Below are 23,317 nucleotides of genomic sequence, written 5' to 3' on the forward strand. Positions count from 1 at the left end.
CACTCAGTGCCCCAAGAAGGCTGGTCGTGCCACTGGGAGTGTCCTACTGGGCCTGAAGTGCCGCGTGGCCCTCTCCCCAACACCCTGGGCTCCCCCTCTGCCCTGACCACCTGCACCTGCCAGCAGCACCTCGATCCTGCTCTAACGCCCAGCAGGGGAACAGAGGCAAAGTGCAGGCTTGCCCACTGGTTTGGTCTGTGGAGGTATTTCTGCAGTCAGAGGGCCGACTTCTTTCCCATGGAGTTTCCAACTAAGAGCAGAGCCTGACCCGGAGTTCCCCAGCGCCCCCCGCCCCGCCGAGGGCCCACAGCTCCCACACCTCCACCTCCACGGCCCCCCAGAGACCAGTAAAGGATACGACACGCCCCTCACCCTCGCTCAGACACAGGACTCTGTGAAGGGTGTCACCTGCCTGGAGCCAGCAATGCAACAGTGGGCCATTGGTGACGTGGTCTGACAGATGAGACGTGGGAAGGAAGCCGGGGATGTTGTGAGGCAGGACAGCCACCTGCAGCCCATCTTTGGTCTTCTCCAGAACCTTCACATCCACCAACTACTCAGGGAAAAGGAAGACAAAAAAGAGCGCTTGTCTTGAGCAGAGAGCAACTCGTGCGGGTCAGGTAGAGATCAGAGGCATCGAGTATCCAGCACCAGGGATGACTGAGAGGTCGAGACCAGAGAAGCAGCTTTCTCCCACTCCCCACCCCACACTCCCAAAGACCCAACAGGCACACACACCCACACACACAGCAGGACCCATCTGGTGCTCACATCACTCCTCTCCCAGGTCCCTCCACTGGGTCCCAAAGGAAAGACAGTTTTGCGGGCTGGTCCTAGGGACCAGAGAGGAAAGGGGGCAGCAGCACACTGCTAACAAGCCACACCGTAACTGCACTTTCCTTCCTAGACAGTCCATCTGCTCTGACACACAGCCCGAGAGTCTTATCTAGCTTCCTTGATCATCCCCATGCATGGTTTCCAGCACCCCAGGTGTCAGTGGCGCCCTGCTCTCTACCACCGTAACTAAAATAATTTGTCTGGAGAAGTCCAGGTACCTGCCCAGCATTAATGGCTTTTTTTTTCTTCTGACTGTGTCCCGCACATTCTTCCTTCGGATCACCTGACAGCTTGAAGGACAAGAGCATCCTCTCTTTGGATGGCTCACAGTTCAGCACTGCAACCTTCACCACCTGGTGAGAAACCATACCTGCTTGGCCCTGGAGAGAGGTGCCCCCCACCAGCACCACAGAGGCCTTGGGTGATTCACCAAGACCCAGGATCAGATCAGAAGGCAGTGAAGAGAAACGTACTGAGAGCTACACAGAATCCCCACAAGTCAGCCTTTCGGGTGACAAAAGACATGAATGAATTTTGGGGTATAATCCCAAGTTTTAAAAAATCACTTTTTCCTAGACAGACCCAGACTCATCGGATTTAGGGCAGTGCCCCCTTGTGGTGATAGTGGCCTCAGAACAATTTCTGATGTGAGGGACACTAGTGTATAACAGGTGAAGATTAATTTCTTCTAGGTTGAGGGCCTAAGGTTCGTTAGTTTGTTAGCATCCATTGAGCTCCCTTGAGGGTTTCTCTCTGTTCTGTTCCATCTCCTCCACTTAGCTGGCTCAGGCCCGCTACCCAACATGCTCTCTTCTGTAACCCTTAAAAAGTAGCCTTCCTACTCCTTCAAATCTGTGTTCATGGGGTCACCAACGGTAGGAGCCTATCCAGGGGAAGGCTTACCTGGCCAGTGTAAAAGACACTCTCTGGGTCAGGGATATACTCGGCACTGAGCTCATGCCTGGGCACCAGTCCCTGCACGTCATTGTAGAACTTCACAATGCAGCCGTAGTCCTTGACCCTGAGGATAAAGCCGTGTGTCTGCAGACCAGGCTTAGCATCAGCGTAGCAGGTAATGGCAGGAAGTTTGGACTCAACCAGGGTTTTCTTCAGGGTCATCATCAGCTTCCTGGCTTCAGGGTCACAAAGCAAAACCTAGGGAAAGGATACTGGCCGTGACCAAGTCATCCATTACCAAGAGAGCCACTGAGCTGGTCTCTGCATCCCCCTGAGAGCCATGGTCAGTCCCTAAAAACCTGCTCTTTCTCTCTGAGAATAATAGCTACAGACCATCCCCGCTTCCTGCTGGATGACGACCTAGGGAGCATTCATCTCTATTTCAAATGTACTACCTCCCAAAAGTCCCCTCCTGGGCCTAGAGCAACACTCACCATCCCAGTGCACCTCCAGAGAGTCCTATGTCGGTTACTCCTACTCTGCCTCCGCTCCCTCTCCCTCCTGGACCACTGCATCTCGTCTAACAGAATGAATGACTGAACCTTTACCCCCTCAAGTGTTGTGGACTAGCTATAAACTAAGACTGAGTGCGCCAACCACCTCTCATTCCTCAAAAAGTCATCTCCTCGAGGGCAGAGAAATTCCTCTATTTCTAACTTCCTGACCCCACCACTATAAAACTTTGTACCAATGGGTAATCAATATCTTTGTTGAGTCCACAATGAAATAAAATGAAAATAAGAAAATCCAACATTCTAAGTGTCTGCACACACCAGGCCCTAAGCACTGTGTATTATCATGTCTAATCTTCACAACTCTGAAGCTTCTCTCAGGATCCAAGCCGTTGTTATAAAACACTCAAGTTTCGGCAGCTTTGGCTGGGCTATTTCCGTGCCTGACACAACGCCTGCTCCTCCTCAACCTTCCAAATCCTACCCATCCTTTCCAGTTCAAGCCCCACCTCTGCCAGAAATCTAGAAGACATTATTGTCAAATAGAGCTCAATTCGAAAACTGGTTCTGCCATTTATTAGCTGTGTGACTCTGGGCAAGATACTCTGCTTGCCTAAGCTTTCATTTCCCCATCTGCAAAATGAGGATAACAGTACTTCCTTCATAGGCCCATTTTAAGGATGAAATGAAGTAAGGCGTGTTACGATGTGCCTAGCACAGCAACTGGCACAGAATACATGTTACATGGTAGTTGCTATTGATCATATTGATCTTCACTGATTATCAATGATTCTTGCTGCCCCAGCCTACCCTCACCTCCCCGTTCTGAGATATGACCACAGCATACAGCCTGCACCAAACCACCTGGCCTGCTCTCTTCATGTATGGATATTTTAACTACCAATGATACCATACAATTATCAAGGGCAGGGACCCAGTTTTCTCTTCCCAATGCCAAGCGCAGGACTGCAGATATTATGAGGTCACTTTGTGGAAAAAGGCAGAAACTTCAGCTGAGAAGCATCATTCTCTTCCCATATGGCCAAAACCCCACCAGCGACCCTTCAGGAGGCTCACCCGGCACTTGACCTCATCCCCAATGTGGTACTTCTTCTCCGGATTCTTCATAAGGATGTCGGCCAGGTGCATGGGAGGTACCAGGGCCCTGATTTGCCTGCCCACCTTCACCAGCATCCCGTATGGCTTTATGGTCATCACTTTGCCCTAGGAAAAGATGCCATGATGCCTCAAGAATATGTTTCCTATATTTCTTACAACAAAGCATCTCACACCTCTCTTTCGAAGCACAGCTTCCTGAGCTAACTGTGCCTGTTATTCCAGATCTCATAGGGACAAAGCACATACCCCACAGTGATCTGGATGCAGTAGGGTTTATTTATGAGAACCTTCACATCTTTTTGTGTGAGGATCTTCTTTCAATCTGCCTTACAAATTCATTATCCAACGGAGAGGATTATGTCTCCTAAGGAATGAACTCTACATATAAAGGGGAGCTGCTCAGTTGGGGCTAAGTGGTTGGACAGGCGCAGCAACTGGATTCTCACTAATATCCCAGCTGGCTCAATTACCAAAGAACTAACTTTTGACCTGGTCTAATCAACACCATCAAATCCCAGGACTGATGACCTACTGCCTCTGCGTAGTGGGGTGGCACTAGCAAGATCTCACCTTGAAATTAATTACAAGTTACCCGAGGGAAGAAAAAGAAATCCCAGTAGCAGGCAAAGAGAAGGAATATGACTTTAAACGTGTCCACATGGGGACTAATGAGCTGACAGTTAACCTGTGAACTAAAGACTATCTGAAGGTGGTGGAGTATCTAATTATATGCTTGAGGTCTTACCTTTACCAAGGCCCCAGGTTTGATGTCACGATAACTAAGGAACTGAGCTTCAATAACAGACCTAAAACAAAAGGCGAATACAAGATTAAATAAATTAGGACAGAGGCTGCCTAAAATTCAGGCCTACCAAAATCATGTTGGCAAGAAAGGAAATCCTCACCAAGCCAGGCCAGGAGACACTGTGGGCACGGGAGCACACCTCCACACCCCGCACGAGTTAGTGACAGACTTACGTCCGCAGAGAGAGCAAAGCCAGTTCATCCATTTGGCTGTAGTCGATGATTCTACACTTGTGAGTGTTCCCTGGCTTGAAGGTCTCAGGTTTGAAGACTTTCTTAGAATTGGAGAGATGGCTGAGCTACAAAGTACCAAGTGATTAAGGACCAGCCAGAAGCAACAGATCTGAGGCAATCAGACATTAAATCAGACATGGAGTTGACTCAGTACATTTGTCACCTCCCATAAAACCAGCACTTGATTACCTGTTAAAATAATTGCTCTAACTAAAGAACTGCTTTGTACTATCACAGGATCTCTATAAAGTCAGAGAAGAGTCTAGATCATGGGTCGATAAATTACAGCTCACGATTAAGTGCCTATATTTGTAAGTAAGAGTTTGACTGGACCACAGCCGTGCCCTTTCATTTACATACTGTCCTTGCTGCTTTCAGGCTATAACAACAAAACTGAGTAGTTAGGACAGAGTCTGTACGATCCATAAACCTAAAATATTTACTATCTGGCCCTTTAAAATAACTTTCCCAAGCCCTGGTGTAGATCCTAACTCATTCTTGTACCTACCGTCAACCAGGTATCAATTAAGACAAGTCAATTTTAAGGCACTCTAATATAACAAACAGACCTTGTTCTAGTCCTTATGAACTGTCTGCCACGTTTGGGGAAATTCAAAAATAGGAAACTAATACCCAGGGATGAAGGAAGCAGAAAAGAACTTGTGTCCCCAAAGTCCTTCTGGTGATAAGATCGTGATGAAACAAAGAGCCTCCTTACCCGGGCATAGGCCAGAGCCCCATCCGTCAGCCTGAACGTGGCCCCGGCATTGCCGAAAAAGCCCTGGACAGGAACATCATCCAGTACAGCTCCCAGCTGCTGGCAAGAAAGCCGGGTGAGTGGACGCCCGGGCTGCAGGAAGGCAGCGCGCAGGCTCAGCCGTACAGCTCTGGTCCGAGGATGGACACAGAGGACACAGGCCCGTACCTAGACAAGGGAAAGGGCATAATGAGCAAGACAAGGCACACCAGGGACAAGGCACCCTGGAGCAGACTTTCAGGGGTCAAGACTCTCCATGTGTTGACCAAGCTACAGATGTAAGTACTAAAATCAGCTTGTGCAATCAAACAGAATGTCCCAGAGGAACTATGTCCGACTGAATCAATGCTTACACAAGGCCAGGAAAACATATACCAGGGTCCCCTCAACACCACGAGGCTAATAATACACACGCAACAGGAGCCAGGTACTGGCATCACTATATCAGAAGCTCATCTGAAACACACCAGAAACAGCCTGCTCTGATCACAAGGCCATAGCATGTAAAATGCCTCAACTCTGCAGACAAATATGGCTACAAGGAGAAAAAATTTACTAGAAAGAGGTTCACCAAAAAATTAACAATATTATTACTAGGTGCTGGGAAAACCTACTTTTACTTAAAAAAAATAAAACAACAACAGAAAAAACCAACAAAGTCTCTATAGCTTCCATTAGTATGTGTTACTGTTAAAAACAAAAAATAAATCATTTTAGGATTTTTAATAAAAAACAACGATTAACATATATTGGGATTTTCTTCCCAAATATCCATGTTCATTGCAGAAAATTTGAATATTTAGACAAGGGTAGAAAAATCACCCAGACTTAATCACTAACACCTGATTGCATAATAAGCCAGCATTTTGACCAGATGTACTTTTTAAGACTTTTTTCCCCAAAATTGAATCTATATTATAGCAGTTTGTAAACTACATTTGTCTATTTAAACATATATCTTGTTCTATGTTAAACACTCTATTAGAACACTTTAAATTGTAAAAGCAAAAGATTTACTACCAAGAAAAAAAAATCAAAGAGTATGAAATAAAAACTACAAGTTGCCTTCTTCTCCACAGGCTCCTTCTCTAATCTCAATCCCCAGAAATAACCACTGGCAGTTTCTTGTGGTCCTTCCAAGACACTTTTCATTCCCCTCACCACCCCTCTGACACCTGTACACATGCAGTCCTAGGACCTCCCTGTAGTAGCTGTGACACTGGATGGCTGGTTGGGACACAACTGAAATCCAGAAAAGATAAGTGCAACATTTCTTACCGGCTGATTTGAGAAGTATGTTCTGCCTTTCTTAGGGTCCAGGTGCATAAAGTCAACCAGGCCAGTGAAGAATGAGAGGAATTTTAGCGTAAGGCCAAATGGAGTCACCTAGAAATAAAAAGAATCAGCTATGAAAAACATCTCTCTGAAGGAACCAGGAATGAGACTGTTCATAAAGCCACATTATCCATGATAATGATAACTGTGTGTCTCTCCTCCCCCAGCTAACCCTTATCATCTTTCTTCCCATAAAATGAAATGGCAGCACATCTCCTGGCACTGGCCGTGCCTTAATTCAGTAAGCTCATCGCCCCCGGGCCTGAGAGGACATCAGTCCTCCACCCTCGGGATTTCCCAATGGGATGGAAGGCGCTTTACATGAGGATCCTCAGGGAACTGCCAGCCTGACAACTGGGACAAATTGTTGCTAACTTGGTGATGTGCTCAGACTAAGAAGGTAAAAACCCACATGCTTGCCAGAGGGAGATACTGACCGTGAGCAATTCACCCTACAGAGCCGCACAAAGCTAAGAAAGTAGAGGTGACAAGCCTCTCAAAAGAGAGCAGGGAGGCAGGTGACTGAAATAAGGGAAACTAAGTCAGATCCCCAGGTCCTCTCCTCAAACTATAGGGTCCACCCTTCTCCCATCTCCACAGAAAATGGGAGAGTTATTCTCTGGGAAACTGTACCAGACTCAAAACACAGGAACAGTGCAAACCATGAAAATGTGAATTAAGAAAAATTCTGAATATCATATATAGATATGGAGACCGCCAGCCCCTTTCTGCCATCTAGCTCTTAGGCAGCCAGGCTTATATGCTCCTGAATCGGGTGTTAGCAGATCCTTTCCAGAGGAATCTAACATGCCAGAGAAGACTTCTAACAGTGACATCTGGAGGTTGCCACTAGTTCCTGACCCTGACAGGGAAGTCAGCCAGTCAGCAAGTCGCGCTCAGGGACACAGACTTCCCAGCAGTTTTTTAGAGTGCCTCTCTCCATAACACGGCGGTCAAAACAAAAACTCAATAGAGAATGGGAAGTTTAAGTTGAGAGGCTTTCCCAGAAGTAGGATATAGACAGATACATGCATGTACCAAACCAAAGAAGAGAGGAAAAAATAAGAAAATTAGAACTGATCCATTAAGTCCAACATCATACTAACAGGAGTTCTAGAAAAAGAAAAGAAAATTATATTAAAAATTTTAGGGCTTCCCTGGTGGCGCAGTGGTTAAGAATCTGCCTGCCAATGCAGGGGACACGGGTTCGAGCCCTGGTCTGGGAAGATCCCACATGCCGCGGAGCAACAAGGCCCATGAGCCACAACTACTGAGCCTGCGCATCTGGAGCCTGTGCTCCGCAACGGGAGAGGCCACAACAGCGAGAGGCCCGCGCACCGCGCGCGCACCGTGATGAAGAGTGGCCCCCGCTTGCCGCAACTGGAGAAAGCCCTCGCACAAAAACGAAGACCCGACACAGCCAAAAAAATAAATAAATTTATTTAAAAAAAATTTTTTTAAAGATCTGATAAGGGGCTAGTATCCAGAAGATACAAAGAACCCTTACACCATTAACAATAAAAAGATAATGTAACTTTTAAATGGATAAAGACTTCTGATTCAATATTTCTCCAAGGAAGATTTATAAATGGCCAATAAGCACATGAAAAGATGCTGAACATCACCAATCCTTAGAGAAATGCAAATCAAAATCACAAAATACCACTTCACACCCGCACCCACTAGAGTGGCTATAATAAAAAGAATAACAATAAGTGTTTGTGAGAATGTGGTGAAATTGGAACCCTTATATTGCTGGTGGGGATGTAAAATGTTGCAGCCACTTTGGCTGTTCCTCAGAAAGTTAAAACACAGAGTTATCATATGACCCAGCAAGTCCATTCCTAGATATACACTCAAGAGAAATGAAAACATACGTCCCTACAAAAACTTATATACAAATTTCATAGCAGCATTACCCATAAGACAAAAGTGGAAACAACCCAAATGTCTACCAACTCCATATGATGGAGTATTATTCAGCCATAAAAAGGAACGAATCACTGATAAATGCTACAACATGGATGAACTTTGAAAACATGCTAAGTGCAAGAAACCAGACATAAAAGGCTACATACTGTATGGTTCAAATTATATGAAATACCCACAACAGGCAAATCTAGAGATAAAAAGTAGATTCGTGGTTGCCAGGGGCTTGAGGGAGGGAATGAATGGAGAGTGACAACCAATGGGTACGGGGTTTCTTACTGGGGCGATGAAAATGTTCTGGAATTAAATAGTGATGACAGCTGTACACCCTTGTGAATACACTGAAACACCACTAAGCTGTACACTTTAAAAGGGTGAATCTTACTGTAAGTGAATTATATCTCAACTTAAAAATTGGGGAAAAAAAAAAACCACAGTGATACAGAAAACTTTCCCAGAACTTAAGGATCTACATTTCTGGATTACAGGAGGTCAGAACAAATAAATGGAAAGAGAGTCATACAAAAGCACATCATTGTGAAATTTTAAAACGAAAGGGATAAAGATAAGATCCTTGAACATATAAAGAAAAGGAAATCAAAATAACATCAGACTTTTCAACAGCAGTAGAGGCCAGGTGACAATGGGAACAAGAACTTCAAAATTCTGAGGTGTTTTTTTTTTTTTTTTAGTGGTACGCGGGCCTCTCACTGCAGTGCCCTCTCCCTTGCGGAGCACAGGCTTCGGACGCGCAGGCTCAGCGGCCATGGCTCACGGGCCCAGCCGCTCCGCGGCATGTGGGATCTTCCCGGACCGGGGCACGAACCCGTGTCCCCTGCATCGGCAGGCAGACCCTCAACAACTGCGCCACCAGGGAAGCCCTCTGAGGTACTTTTTTACCTAGAATTCTAACCCCAGATTAACTACCAATCACACGTTAGAGCAGAATAAAGGTATTTTCAGATATACTAGGTGTGCAGAAAAGAGTTAACATAGCAGGCCTGAGACTGCAATCCTTGGAAAAGCATGCTTGTGGTGTTGGCCCTGGCCTGGTGTCTGGGAACTTAAGACTTCAAGAGGGTTCCCACCACTCTCAGAACTGAGTGGCTCACTGTACCTAAACTATTTGTGCAAACAATATGGTTTATGCTAAACACTCGAATTCCTTAGGAGAGTCAGGAATTTTGGTACATGACAGGCAGCTGGTGCCTATGTGACCAGTCGCAAATAAAAACCCTCAATGAGCTTTGCTCGTAGACAACATTCACCCATGTTGTCATAACCTGCTGCTGGAGGAACTAAATACACCCTTTGTGACTCCACTGGAAGAGGATTCTTGGAGGCTTGTGCCTGGTTTCTTTCAGACTTCATTCCATGGGGCTTTTTTCCTTTGCTGATTTTGCTTTGCCTCCTTTCACTGCAATAAATCACAGCCGTGAGGGCCGCTATATGCTGATGGTGTGAGCCTTCCTAGCGAATCATCGAACCTGGGAGCGGTCTTGGGAATTTTAAGACACATGAGGTGAAGAAATTAACCTCCCATCTGCTTTTCTGAGGATGCTTCTGGCGAATGTGACACATTAAGATGAGTAAACCCAAAAAGAGGAATACATGGAATCAAAGAAGGTTCTATCCAATACAGAAGAGTGGAAAAGGATCTGGGATGACAGGGAAGGGAGCCCTACAGAGCAACCAGTCCAGACTGGAGCCGGATGACAGTAAAAGGGGCTCCGTGTAGGGGAAAAAAGTAGCAAAGATTATTTAAAGGGTTTGAAAACACAGAAAATAGTGAGAGAAAAATAACTACAGGATGTATGAAGAAAGAGTGAAAGGTAGGAAGAGAATTCAGCAAATGACAAAAACAAGGCTGATTAGCAACTCCAGGAAAAAAAGCTGTTCAAGAAACAAATTATATTATCTAGCCCAGCAAATAAATAATATCTATGTAGTCATATAATTTAAACACTGAATAATGATTTAGCCAAAATTTTAATATTCCTTTGTTGAAAGGTTGGGAGAAGGTAAGGATAAGAGAGCCAAAACTTCATCTACCTTGATAAGAAGTGAAAACCCAATGCCTCAAAGTGGTAAGATACAGCAGAAGCTTACTATTATACTTCGAAACGCACAGGTAAATTTCAAAAGATAAGCTAAGAGTTAAAGGTGGGGGTTAGATGGGATGAGAGTTCTTCATCATAAGCCTTTCAATACCATTTGATCTTTTAGATCAGCACTGCCCAAGAGAAATATAAGCCACAAATGTAATTTTAAGTTTCCTAGCAGTCACATTGTAAAAATTACAAAGAAACAGCTGAAATTTATTTTAATAGTTTATTTAACCCAATATAGGCAAAATATTATCATTTCAACACGTGGTACTGGCTACATTTCCAGTGCTTAATGGTCACATGGGACCAGGGGCTACCCTACTGGACAGCACTCTTTTAGATTGTGTGCACGTACTACTTTAATAAAAATCATTTTTATTTTAGAAAATAGTAGTAACAATGAACGGCTTACCTTCTGCACCTGGGCTTTGACTACCAGTCCTGGTAGCAAGCTGTTGAGGGTCCAGTTTTGCTCCTCAGTAGCAATGGCAGCAGAAACTTCTGAGTAACCAACCGACAGACTAACAACTCCTCCATTGCCTTTCACCTCTTCGATAAGGCAGTTCAGGTACTGACCTACCTTCAATTTAGCACCTGCAAGTCCAGCCCCCAAAAGGAAAAATACCTATTATGAGAAGGACTTTGAACTTGGGCTCGAGTGATACCTGAAAGATCCATGGCCTACCTGCCCAGTTACCATGCAATACTCCCCATATTCCCAGTTTCTCAGGGACCAACTACAAGAATGGCGTGAAATGACCCTGACTGATCTGGAATCAACTACCACACAAAAATATGAAAACCTCAACAAGGCGGGAGGGTACTGCTTCAGAGGCTCTGGGGGCCCAAATTTCAGGGGAATCTTCTAAGTGAGAAAAAGTGAAACTGGTCCATCAGATCTTAATGAGACTGCCACTCCCTGACCCTTCACACATCTTCCTTTTTCTGTCACCTAACAGTTGATTTTAGCAAAGCCAAACATGCTTCAGGGTCAGCATTCTGCATTTTACTCAACAAAGTGGCATTTAAATATAATCCCCCATATACCACCTCACTACCATGGACTGGTCCCTCTTCTTCCTCTCACCTTTGTTCTTCTGTTGGATGTACTCCTGGGCTTTCTGCAGTGGCAGAAAAGCTCTGGCCCCACTAATACCAATGTCCACTAGATAGCCATGGTCTTCCAGGCTGGACACAGTGCCCGTGAGCAGCTGGAGGAAGGCAAAGCATTCTCAAAAGGTCAAAAGTCAAAGGTCATGGGACACATAACAAACATCCACTACCAAACATGACTGTTCCCACCATCCCATAATCCCACACATCCTCTCACTTTAAACCTCAATCCCTACAACACAGGGAATATAGCCAATACTTTATTATAACTATAAATGGAGTATAACCGTTAAAAACTGTGAATCACTATAACGTACACCTGTAACTTGTATGATATTGTACATTAATTATACTTAAAAAAATCTTTATTTTAAAGAAAAGAAAAAAACCCTCAGTCCCACTATAGGATAGAAGAGGGAAAGACATCAATTTTAATTCTCCCAGGGTTTGAAGGATCTTATAGTTTCCAGACAGAGAGGAGTTGAATAAGGGAATGACAGAGAGGGGATTCTCCCCTGGGGGATTTTCAAAAGACAGGAAAGACTTTCATGTTATGCAAAGAGATAAACCAGATGGCCTTGCAGTGCCAGCACTCCCAGCACCATGACTAATGAGAATCCGGAACTACCCTTCTCGCTGTCATCAAGTCTTTTCTAAGCACCTCCAGGATGTCTCCCCCCAAACTCCTGCCAACCTCCTTCACCTTTCACGGGAAGCACTGTGGCATTCAAATCTGGCTCTGACACTTAGTAGCTATCTGGTGTTTGGTCACTTAAGTCACTTAAACCTTTTTCAGTCTGTTTTCTCAAATGTACAAGAGGGATACCTATCAGCCTCACAGGATTGCTATGAAAATTTTTTCAGAGGAAGTGTCTAAAACAGCACCTGTCAAACAGTGGCCTCTCAATACCTGTCAATTTCCTACAACTTGGCTTACTGTTATTCCCCACTCTATCCAACGTTCAGGGCCTGGTCCAAACTCCACCGCTTCTAACCAAACGTTCCAAGATCATACTGATCTCCTTCCTCTTAAGTGAGTATAGTTTATATGAGTGTGTTTTGTACCTACTTGACTTGGAGGCACTGAGTGGGGATACATTTCTCCTGAACCTGCATAGGACTGGGAGACTCAGTAGTGGATCATCCATTAGTACGGCTGACAGTCTAATTGCCCTGTCTACCCTGTCTCTCGCTCTCAGAGAGCAGCCCTCAAGCTCTCCTCACAAACGCCAGTGGCCTCTGAAAAAGACTTAATCTGTGAAGAAGTCTCGGTAAAGAAGGCACTTCAAGGAACTCCTTCTTACCCTTGCTAAGATTCCTTGGAAGCATTTTTTTCCCCCTACCAGCAAATCTTAGACTTGCTTTCCCTTCCTCCCCTCCAGGGTAATGTGATTAGGTTCAAGTCTTCAATTTCCATTAAGTACCCAAAGTACCCTGGCGACCTTCCCCCCAGGAAAAGACGCACCCCCATGTGTAACAGTTAAGCTGAAAGTGAAAGGTAGTCTAGACACACCCCAGGAGGCAGGACAGGGAGAAGGCATGCTGCCTGCTCCTCTGCCCTGGCGCCAGAGACATACCATGCCGGGTTTCAGGGCCTCAGCACTCAGCACTTTGTTGACATTTCTGGGGTTCAGAGACAGCTTGACATTCTTTTTGCCCCTCTTTGTGATGTCCAGACTGCTCACCACACATCTCACCAGCATCCCAGGTGAGAAGAGCTCAGGCAAGCTGACCAGGTCCTGCAGAATACAAACGAGAAAAACCTGATACGTACCCTTCCCCTGCACTGAGAATTCACTGCCTGGTCCTGGCTCAGCGGTTTCTCATCCTCAGATCCCAAAGAGCCCAAAAGGCAGATGAAGAGAGTAACTGCTCACCCACAAAGGAAGCGGCCTGTGGCCATGTCACAGTCTTGGATTACAGCTTAAGGTCTCCAAACATCTCCACGCAATGGGCAGATGTAAAATGACGTGTTAAAAGAATCGTCTACAATTACTGTCTCTACTTCCTCATCTTCTCCTCACTCTTCAGCTCACTGCAATCTGAGTTCCACCCCCATCACTCCATACTTGATCTCCCAACAAAATCTCCAATGACTTCCATGTCGCTACACCCAACAGTCCACTTTACAGTCCTTCTCTCACATGACCTTTACAAAGCATTTAACTCTGGTGCTGCTTCCTTAAGCATTTCCTCCCGGCTTCCAACCCTTCGTTCACCTTTTTTCTTCTCTGTGTCTCTGGTCCCACCTTCTTCTGACAGCAACTCTCCTTTTATTCAGCAACTAAAATACAGTATTTGCCCCAGGCTCAGTCTTTCAGTCTCTTCTCCCTCTGTGTGCTCCCTCTAAGCAACTTCTTCCCTCTCCATAGCTTCAATTACCACCTATACAAAGAAGTTTCACACATTCGTGTTTCTAACCCAAACGTCCCTGAGCTCCAGCATCACCTATCTACTGGTTGTCTCAACTGTACCTCAAACTCAACATAACAGAAAATCAAATCATGATCATCTCTCCTAATCCAGGTCCCCTTTCAGGGTCTCCTGTCTCAGGATGGCATGGCCAACTGTCAAGCCGTGCTCAACAGAAACCTAGGACTCACCTCTGACACGTCTCTCGGCCTTGCCACCCATATGGAATTCGTCACTAAGCACTGACTTTACCTCCTCAGCCCTCAGTAAATCCATCAATCTCAGAGCCTAGACTACGACAACAGCCCCCTAACTGGTCTCTAAGCAGCTACGCATGCCTCTTCAATTCATTCTCTGTGCTGTCTACATGGCACCCACCCCAGTGAGGACATTTCAAGGGCTTCCCACTGATTCTAGAAAAACAATCCTAAACATGGTCTGGCCTCCACCCAGACCGCCAGCCCCATCCCACTCCACTCTCCCCGGCTCTCTCTGCTCTAGCCACACTAGCCTTCTGCTACATATCGGGCTCCTTCTGCCTGAACTCCCTTCTCTAGCATACCCTCATCCTTCCTACCTCAGGCATCCCTTCCTCAGGCAAGTCTTCCAGGTTCCCTGGGCTAAGTCAAAATCCCCTTATTTTTTTTAAAAAAAAAGAAAAAAAAATTTCCCTATTATAAACTCTCCTGGTACCCTGTACCCTTCCTTCTTACCACTTAGCAAAGTTGTCATTTTACAGCTGTTGGTGTACTACTTATTTCCAGTTACAGATTTCATGCGGCTTTCCCTTACCTGCAGGGGTTCTTCTTGTGCCACCTGCTCATTCAGCTTTTCAGTGTAGGCATCACAGATTTCAGTCACTTGCACACACCCCTGGAGGCCGTTGGGGAGACTAATCACCAGTTCCAGTTCATTTACCTCTTTCACGCAACCCAAAATCCGCATCCCCTCACACAGGGACTAGAAGAGAAAGAGTGAAATGTATACAACAGGGAAGAGAACAATGATTGGGGAGGTTGGGGGGGGTTCTGGCTCCTAGTCCCAACTCTGACATATAAAAGCTACGAGACACATATGTGTACATGTCAGTACACTCATCACCCATCTGAGCACCACGAAAGATCGAAATTATACAACAGTGTTTCCAGCAGGGTGCTGGAGGGCACGCGCGCCTTTTCCTTTATTCCAAGCAGCCCAAACTCAAAGGCCTAGCAGGCAACACAATGCAGGACAGAATGTCAGTGGAGACAGAAGTCAGTCTGGAGGGTGCATGCCAGGTCTAAAGGGCGCAACCACTATTCAGCTCTGTGTGCCTACAAACATGAGGGAGTGCGAGCTTGTACTGTCAGCACTTTCAAATTTTTACAAAAAAGCCGGAAATCACATTTTTATGGGAAATTTTTTAGTTTTCTAATGTTGGCATGAAGTTAAACAATTTTTTTTTTAAGTAGCACACAGGACAAAGAAAATACTTCTGCAGTATTTTCTATATGTTTCCCTTCACTATCATTTGACTTTTTTTTTCTTTTTTTACAACTAATGTGTATCAGAATTATCTAAAAATTTAAGGAACATAATAAGACTGCTTCACTTCTCTGAGATAATTTCCACATCTATGAAATGAAAGGGAAGAATTAGAGTGATTGCTAAAGTTATTGCCAGTTCTAACCTATGACTCTACTAAAACACAAGTTCCATGAGGGCATCGGCGGGATGAGGGACTCAGCAGCTAAAAAGAAAAACTAAAAAAACAATACATGATTACAGGCACTGGTTAATAATTGAAGGAAATAATGCTCAATTCTGAACAAAACTGGAAGAAGTTCTAAAGACATAAGCTACACACACATATTTATATGAAAAGAATGAAGGAAAAAAGGAAAGAGGAAAGGAAGAAGAACATATACAGACTTAAGCAACTCAGAGAGTTTGTTTAAAACAAAACCAGTTATAAAACAGAAACTAACACACCATTGTAAAGCAATTATACTGCAAAAAAGATGTTAAAAATAAAAAAAAACTTTGACAAACCTCCACACTAAGGATTTCAAACTTCTCTCTTACAAACTTGTTGCTTTCTCTCTTTTCAACTTTCAACTTTTTTGTTTTTGCTGGCTCTTTCTGGATCTTTTTCCTTTTGGTGGATTCCTCTTCAGTAGAAATCTAAAGGGGGCAAAAGACCCAAAAGAATAAAAACCAGTAATCCTGGCCTTTCCCTCCAACTTCAGGTCATCTGTCACCTTGCTTTGTCTTCCCTTCTACTCCACCCCACTCCCAATTGTTCCTTTAATTCCTGCCTCAATGCCAATCTCCTGTTCTGACAGCAATTCTCCCTTTGACCAAAATCTGAGCTCTGTTCTCAAAGCCCCTTCTCTCCTGTGTTCTTCCTCCCTTGACTGGGATGAGCACTGGGGTTCCCTGCTGGGAGAAGCAATTTGGAACAGTGAAAGAAAATAAAAGGTGGAGTCACGAAGACCCAAGATAAATTCCTATCCCCATGATTACAAGCTGTGTGATTTCAACTAAATTATATAACCTCTCTGAGCCTCAGTTCCTCACCATGGAATGATGATCTCTACTACACAGTACAGTTGGAAAGATTACATAAAATAGACATGAGACCATACAATCAAGTGTTAGTTACTGTCCCTCTAGCATTTGGAGCGCAACCTACTCTAGGTGAAGATTTCAAATTCTACTGCAAATTATGATCGCTTTATACAGCAAGGACCTCATTCAAAAATGCAGTGATCAAACTGTTTTCTCTCCATCCTTAATCAACATGATAAGTTTCTAAGAATAAGAAACAGGGAATTGCCTGGTGGTCCAGTGGTTAGGACTCCATGCTTTCACTGCCAAGGGCGCAGGTTGGATCCCTGGTCAGGGAATTAAGATCCCACAAGCTGGGTGACGTGGCCAAAGAAAGAAAGAAAGAAACAACGGCACTGCAAACTCAAATATTAAATGCCATGCTTCAAAGGATATAGTCTTGTGGTGGCATGGACTCTCTAACAAGTTTAATTTATAAAAGTTGACTTCAACAAGAATCTGGAAAACCACACATTCTCAAACAAGGCTCATTCTCCATAAGGACACTAGAGAGAAAGTGTTCAGTGAGTCTTATCAAAAAAGCACACTGGGCTTCCCTGGTGGCGCAGTGGTTGGGGGTCCGCCTGCCGATGCAGGGGACACGGGTTCGTGCCCCGGTCCGGGAAGATCCCACATGCGATGGAGCGGCTGGGCCCGTGAGCCATGGCCGCCGGGCCTGCGAGTCCGGGGCCTGTGCTCCGCAGCGGGAGGGGCCACGACAGTGAGAGGCCCGCTTACAGCAAAAAAAAAAAAAAAAAAAAAAAGCACACCACTTACATCAAATAAGTTGTCTTGTTCAAATGACTGCTGGAAAGCTTTCTCTTTCTCTGATTTGTGGGTCTTTCTTGTACCCCCTCGGGGGAAGCTTTCTTCCATGGTTGCTGTGTTTGGGTGTCCTAAAAACAATGCAAAGAATTGGTGAGTTGTATCCTTAGTGTCAAGGTTGTGATCAATGGGCAAGAGATAGAGCCTTCTAGCACCAATGTGCTGGACAGCATTCAGGACTAAGAAATGGATGGTTTGATGCCAGGCAACAGATAATCCATAATTCGTCTTTCCAAAGGTCTTTGCTTCAAAACCACAAGTCCACACATTTTTCTCCAGCAAAAGAAGTTAGTTTCAATGTATTAAATATCATTAAGCAGCTTCAGTTAAGTCACAGATACACAGATGAATACATAACCCCCTACCTTCAAAGAATACGCACATTTTTAAGAAGATAAAACAACTACGCAAAGGATCTAAAATACAAATCAGATTATAAACTATCAACAAGGAGGTAGGAAATAATGAGGCTTCAGCAAAGGAGGAAAGCTTCCTAAAAAAGATGCTTTTGAGCTGAATGTTAAAAGATGAATAAAATTTTGACAGGTGGAAAGGGAAAAACAGAAGGAATACGAGAAAAGGGCATGGAAATAGGAAAAAAACAATTATTTCGATAAGCGCCAGCAATATGTCTGTCAAGCTGCTCAAAAGCTTGCTCTTGCCTTTCTTTGAAGAATTGTTCGACTAGATTACAAGGTGAATAAAGCATAATAATTGGAGTTAAATTTTAAAAGACACGTTGGGCTTTTTGTGTCACATCTTTCATCAGGTGTGAATAGATTAATGTTCACTTTGGCAAGTCAGAGCCTTAAGAAGAGGGAAGGACAGAACAGTAACAAAAATATGTATATACTTCAGGCTATAGATTGGACAGGGAGATAGGACTGAAGGAAGGTACACCGGGTACAAGGATTCAACTGCAGTACAACAGATAAATCATGAGAACGTTCACTTTAACCTTAACGTTCACTTTGGCAAGTCAGAGCCTTAAGAAGAGGGAAAGAACAATAACAAAAAATATATATACTTCAGGCTATAGATTGGACTGAAGGAAGGTACACCGGGTACAAGGATTCAACTGCAGTACAACAGAGAAATCATGAGAACCAGAACTACTGAATAGGTATAAGTGAGAATAGAAGATAGGAGGGGTTGGTTCTGAGAGACACTTGGGAATAGGAATCTAAAAAGGCTTGAGACTGTGAAAGAGGTGAAGACCTAGAGGGAGCCTAGGAGTTGGAATCAGGAATGGATGTGTTTGGTAGAAATAGAACAAGCAATGCCGTCCAGTTTGCTAGGCATTTGACCCTTAATCTCATTTCAGACAGGGTGAAACTGAAGCTTCAAAGAGTAAACTGATCCCGCGACAAAGAAGGGCCTTGAGCTACTTCCTGGGGACACATTCTGACGTTACAGGGACCACTCCAGCATAGCCGGCTTCGGAACCCAACCACTCACCCGGCACTGCGGGTGCATGGCAGGGATCCAGAGGACCTAGTCCTGGGACAGACCTGAAAGCCACGAAGTTTCCACCCTTATCGCCTTTTCCCCCACTCACCAGCCCCGGGACGCCAGCACTTCTTCTTCGGAGGCCGAGCCACTGTAATCACACACGCGGAGTCTAGAACACCAGCAACCCAACTCGGCTCTTCCGGAAGCGTGGGCGGGCTCAAAGCCTACTTCCGTTAGTATGCTGTACCGAGTCCTATAGGGCGGGGGGGGGGGGGGGGGGGAGAGAGATTTAGAGACAGGAAGCGGAAGGGCGGGACTTAGAGCCGTAGCCAGTCGGCACAGAGGGCCGAATCCGTAAGGCCCGTTGAACGTTTGCGGGGGAGGCGGCTTCTTCCGGCGGGGTAGCTGAGCAGCTTCGTCAGCAGAAGGACACCTGCAACGGGGTCTGTGCGTTTTGGAAGGTGGGTGTGGAAGGGAACCCGAGCTCGGACCTTGCGGCTTCGCTTTGTGGGGCTGGCCTAGAATCCGACCGTTTCCTGGTCCGGGCACATCGCGAGGTCTTCGCTTTGGGTGGGGGACGTGGGGGGCGGGGAGAGTGGTGGTGAATGGAAAAGAAATTAGAGAAAATGAGGGCCGGGCGTGAGGGTTCGGACGGTGGCTGGGAAGCTTTGGTGCGAGGTAGAGGCCCCCTTCCCCCAGTTCATAAAGGCCCTTAGAATGCATTTTCCAGTGGAGAGAAATGAGGCCCGCAGCGAAGGGAGTGTCCCAAGGTCACCCAGTGACGTAATATTGGATGAGAACTCGGGCTTCTGACCCCCTCTGGTCATGTTAACCTCTTTCCCACTGTATGCCCAAAACAGTTTGTTTGCACTGAGCTGTGCTTAGGTAGCTGTCCAGCCAGGCCTCCTTTAGCGGCGCTGCAGCCTTTGTCAAGCGCAAGTGAGTGTAGCCTGCTTTCTGCGCTTCGCCGAGCCCGCGATAAGCGGGTTAGATTTCAATCTGTTCGATCAGTGGGGAAGGCCTTTCCTAGGAGGTAGCCAGAACAGAGCTGTAAACTCCTTTAAGTGCAAGAGGCTGCTTCTGGTACGTGAGCGGCTCTCCCTCGTCTTTGCCTCCTTTACCGCGTCATCTCACCAATCCAGGAAGGTGTCCGGTCCGACACAACAGCAGTACCGAGAAACAAAGTAGCGAGGGTAGTTTCTGAAGTGCCCATTTTACAGGTGAAGAGAGGCGTGGAAAAATTAATTATATTTAATAGCAGTTCGCCGCTTAATTAGAAACAAGCGAAGACCCCATCGCTTAGACTTTGCCATAGGCTACAGTTTAGCAATTAGTACAGTTTAGTCTAGGTATTTTTCATTAATGTCTTTCTAAACTGAAGTATGACTCAGAAGGAAAGCAAGTTTCAGTTCAGTTATTCCACTAAGTACCATCTAACACAAGGATTCCTGATGTTTGCCCAAAAGTAACCTGCAGTTTGCTGAGGAAGCAGACCCAAGTGCTTGCAGGCTTTGCTCCAGTTTATCTCAGTTTCCCCTCCATCTCAGCGTTTTTTAGGAGTCTTTCTTTACAACCTAGACTAAATTGCGGTTCCTGTACTGTGCCTTTCCCTGCAGTCAGAATTAGTCCTCTGTGTAATATTGCAAACACTAGCCTTCTATATTGTGTGGAGAGAAGTTTAAAGCACCTTAATATTGTTTCAGTTGGACACGATTTCACCTTCTGAAAATGTTTGTTAAACACAAGGTAGCGGGAATTATCAGTTAATAATTGGACAAAGTTAAGCCCTTGTTTTCTGTAGGGTTTCTCCGAGAAACCTACTTGATACTATGAGAATCCAAAAATCTGTTCTGAAGATGAATGGGAAAGCATGTGTTTAATAAGTTTACTAAAATAAAACAATTAATATGAAAGCTATATCATAAAGATTTCTTTTAATGGAGATTTTCCTACTTGGCCTGAACTGGCCAAGGCCCCTAAGGTGGCCCAGGGAAGTTTGGAATCCTTCATTGCTATCAGAACTTTCTTGAAACAGTTTTCAAAATTAAGGTCATTTGTCCAAAGTTTCATTGCCAATTCTATGCACGTGAATGCCTCTGAAGGCCTTTGAATGGTAAACTGGAGAGTGCCAGTTTCCATAGCAACAACTTCCTCGCAGGTCTCTCCCGCTTCCATTTCATCAAGAGCCAACTGAGTCACTGCCACTGCCTACCAATCTCGACCGGACCTCGACCGGCTCGTTTATATTGCCAATCGACTCGGCGTGGCGTCGGTCGTGGTAGATAGGCGGTCATACAGACGAATTTTCGAGTGTTGTTCTGGTGACCTTTGAATGTGCCTTTACTATTTTTTATTATAAAAGAAATACACACCTTTGTGAAATACATAGGTTCTATAGCTGTAACCCCGTTTTAAAGTTTGCTATATATTCTTCCAGGGTTTTTTCCCAATATAATTACTAATAAGCATCTCGTTTTGTTTCTGTTACTGCAGTGTTTTTCAAACTTTTAACATACATCAGAATCACTTAGAGGGCATATTAAAACAGATTGTTGGGACTCAGGTCCTTCTGATTAAATAGGCCTGAGAATTTGCATTTCTAACAAGTTTCCATGAATAGTGACAGTGTGGGGACCAGACTTTGAGAACCATTGATGTGCTCTATAATGTCCAGAAATAGGATTTTTAAAATATTTAACATGACATTGGGACGTGTTTCCATGTCAGTACATAAAGATCTGCATGCATGGGGACATCATTCCATGTCTATATATAAAGATCTCCATGCATTCTGTTTTCTTCAGTGAAAACCATCACTTATCAGTCTCCTGTAGACGGACTTCTAGTTCTTATTTATTCTCATAAACTGTATTTCATTTACCATCCTTGAACCATATTATACGTTTCTACTTTGTAATATTTCTATAAGGATAAATTCCTGGCAAACAAATGAATCAGCTAGGTAAAAGGGTATGCTAAGTTTTTAATTTGATAGCTATTGCAGAAGAATTGCATATTAGGAAGGTTGTACCAGTTTACACTCCCTCCAGGCAACAGAGAGAATCCTTATTTTCCCACATTCCCACTACTACTGCTAATTATCATAAATTTATCTTTGCGGTCTGATGGCTGAATATTGGTCTCATTTTAAATTTCTTTGATCATTAGGTGATGTATGTTTCACCTTTTTGCGTTTGGCCACCTTTATATTTTCCCTTCCCTAAGATGATTAAAATATTTGCCCATGTTTTCTTCAGGATATCTTGGCTTCACTTTTACATTTAAATCTTTTTATCTGTTTTGGTGTAAGGAGTAAGGATTTCAGCTCCCCCCTACACACACCAATAGTTAGTATGTATCAACTCCATTTAGTAAATGATCCCTTCTCCCCCTTCCCATGGAGGTCCTAAATTTATAATAAAAACTGTAAAAAGAGGGGTTGCAAGGTGAGCTGTTTAGTTGGTGGTTACCCCTCTGAGGAACTTTGAAAAGTATCACAAGCTCCAGCTTTCAGCTAGTCTTAAAACTGATTAATTCCAGGTACAGTGTACTGTGGTATAGATAGAGCCAGGAATGAAAACATCAACCAATATTGAGTCAGAGGATGGACTTAAAGACTACTGTGTTCTCTTCTGTGCCGAGTGATTTGATATATATTCTGGAGTGTTGTGTGATAACAACCAAGATAAAGTCGTCCTTCTAAATGTTTCTCTTATCAGCAAGGTTTTTTCCACCGTTCTGCTGCTGCTTTGTTGGGTGAGGCATACATAAAATTTACAACATTTATATGCAATGAATTTTTTTGAATTTTTTAATTAAAATTTTTTTTTCTTTTAAATTGCATCCAAACCAATTTGTTGCTTGCTTTCTTTTTTTAAAAGATTGAAATCATGGCAGGTCCAGAAACTGATGCCCAGTACCAATTCACTGGTATCAAAAAATATTTCAACTCTTACACTCTCACAGGGAGAATGAATGTAAGTATTAATGATACCTTTAAGCAGTTGTTTTAGAATAAGACAGATGTTGACAACAACTCTTGTTTACTTTTCCCTTTCTTTTTCAGTGTGTACTGGCCACATATGGAGGTATTGCTTTGATAGTTTTATACTTTAAGTTAAGGTCTAAAAAAACTCCAGCTGTGAAAGCAACATAAATGGTAAGAAATTAACATTTAAAACTTTATATAACTTTGCCATTTTGATCTTAGGAGTTCCCCCCCCCCTCACTATACAAGTATATTGTTCAAAATTTATTACAATCAAGAAAAAAGAAAAATATTGTCCATGTCCCCATTACCCTGACAATTTTCGTTAACATTTCAGTTTAGCTCTTTTTTAGTGTATTTGTTTGGTTTCCAGTGGCTATGATCCATATCTGTAATTTTGTCTTAT

General features: G+C 44.2%; 2 protein-coding genes across 2 annotated transcripts in view; one reads left to right on the forward strand and one right to left on the reverse strand.

Moving 5' to 3' along the window:
- The window catches only part of PDCD11 (programmed cell death 11), a 42,181-nt gene extending 23,078 nt beyond the window's left edge, over nucleotides 1–19,103 (reverse strand). Inside the window, exons 1-15 of the mRNA XM_065893759.1 lie at nucleotides 19,030–19,103; nucleotides 17,424–17,542; nucleotides 16,089–16,220; nucleotides 14,850–15,017; nucleotides 13,223–13,384; nucleotides 11,620–11,743; nucleotides 10,945–11,126; nucleotides 6,439–6,546; nucleotides 5,122–5,328; nucleotides 4,344–4,468; nucleotides 4,111–4,171; nucleotides 3,324–3,470; nucleotides 1,741–1,992; nucleotides 1,056–1,190; nucleotides 359–553 (exon numbers count right to left, since the gene is read on the reverse strand). Coding sequence (XP_065749831.1) covers nucleotides 359–553; nucleotides 1,056–1,190; nucleotides 1,741–1,992; nucleotides 3,324–3,470; nucleotides 4,111–4,171; nucleotides 4,344–4,468; nucleotides 5,122–5,328; nucleotides 6,439–6,546; nucleotides 10,945–11,126; nucleotides 11,620–11,743; nucleotides 13,223–13,384; nucleotides 14,850–15,017; nucleotides 16,089–16,220; nucleotides 17,424–17,522 — 2,097 coding nt within the window. The 5' untranslated portion in view covers nucleotides 17,523–17,542; nucleotides 19,030–19,103. The remainder of the gene's footprint in view (nucleotides 1–358; nucleotides 554–1,055; nucleotides 1,191–1,740; nucleotides 1,993–3,323; nucleotides 3,471–4,110; nucleotides 4,172–4,343; nucleotides 4,469–5,121; nucleotides 5,329–6,438; nucleotides 6,547–10,944; nucleotides 11,127–11,619; nucleotides 11,744–13,222; nucleotides 13,385–14,849; nucleotides 15,018–16,088; nucleotides 16,221–17,423; nucleotides 17,543–19,029) is intronic.
- Nucleotides 19,104–22,813: 3,710 nt separating this feature from the next.
- ATP5MK (ATP synthase membrane subunit k) lies at nucleotides 22,814–23,079 on the forward strand. Its single transcript, XM_065894939.1, has 2 exons — nucleotides 22,814–22,900; nucleotides 22,990–23,079. The coding sequence occupies exons 1-2, from the start codon at nucleotides 22,814–22,816 to the stop codon at nucleotides 23,077–23,079; spliced, it is 177 nt and encodes a 58-aa protein (XP_065751011.1).
- The last annotated feature ends 238 nt before the right edge of the window (nucleotides 23,080–23,317 follow it).

This window comes from Phocoena phocoena, chromosome 16, assembly GCF_963924675.1.
Source record: "Phocoena phocoena chromosome 16, mPhoPho1.1, whole genome shotgun sequence".
In the NCBI taxonomy this organism is placed as follows: domain Eukaryota; kingdom Metazoa; phylum Chordata; class Mammalia; order Artiodactyla; family Phocoenidae; genus Phocoena; species Phocoena phocoena.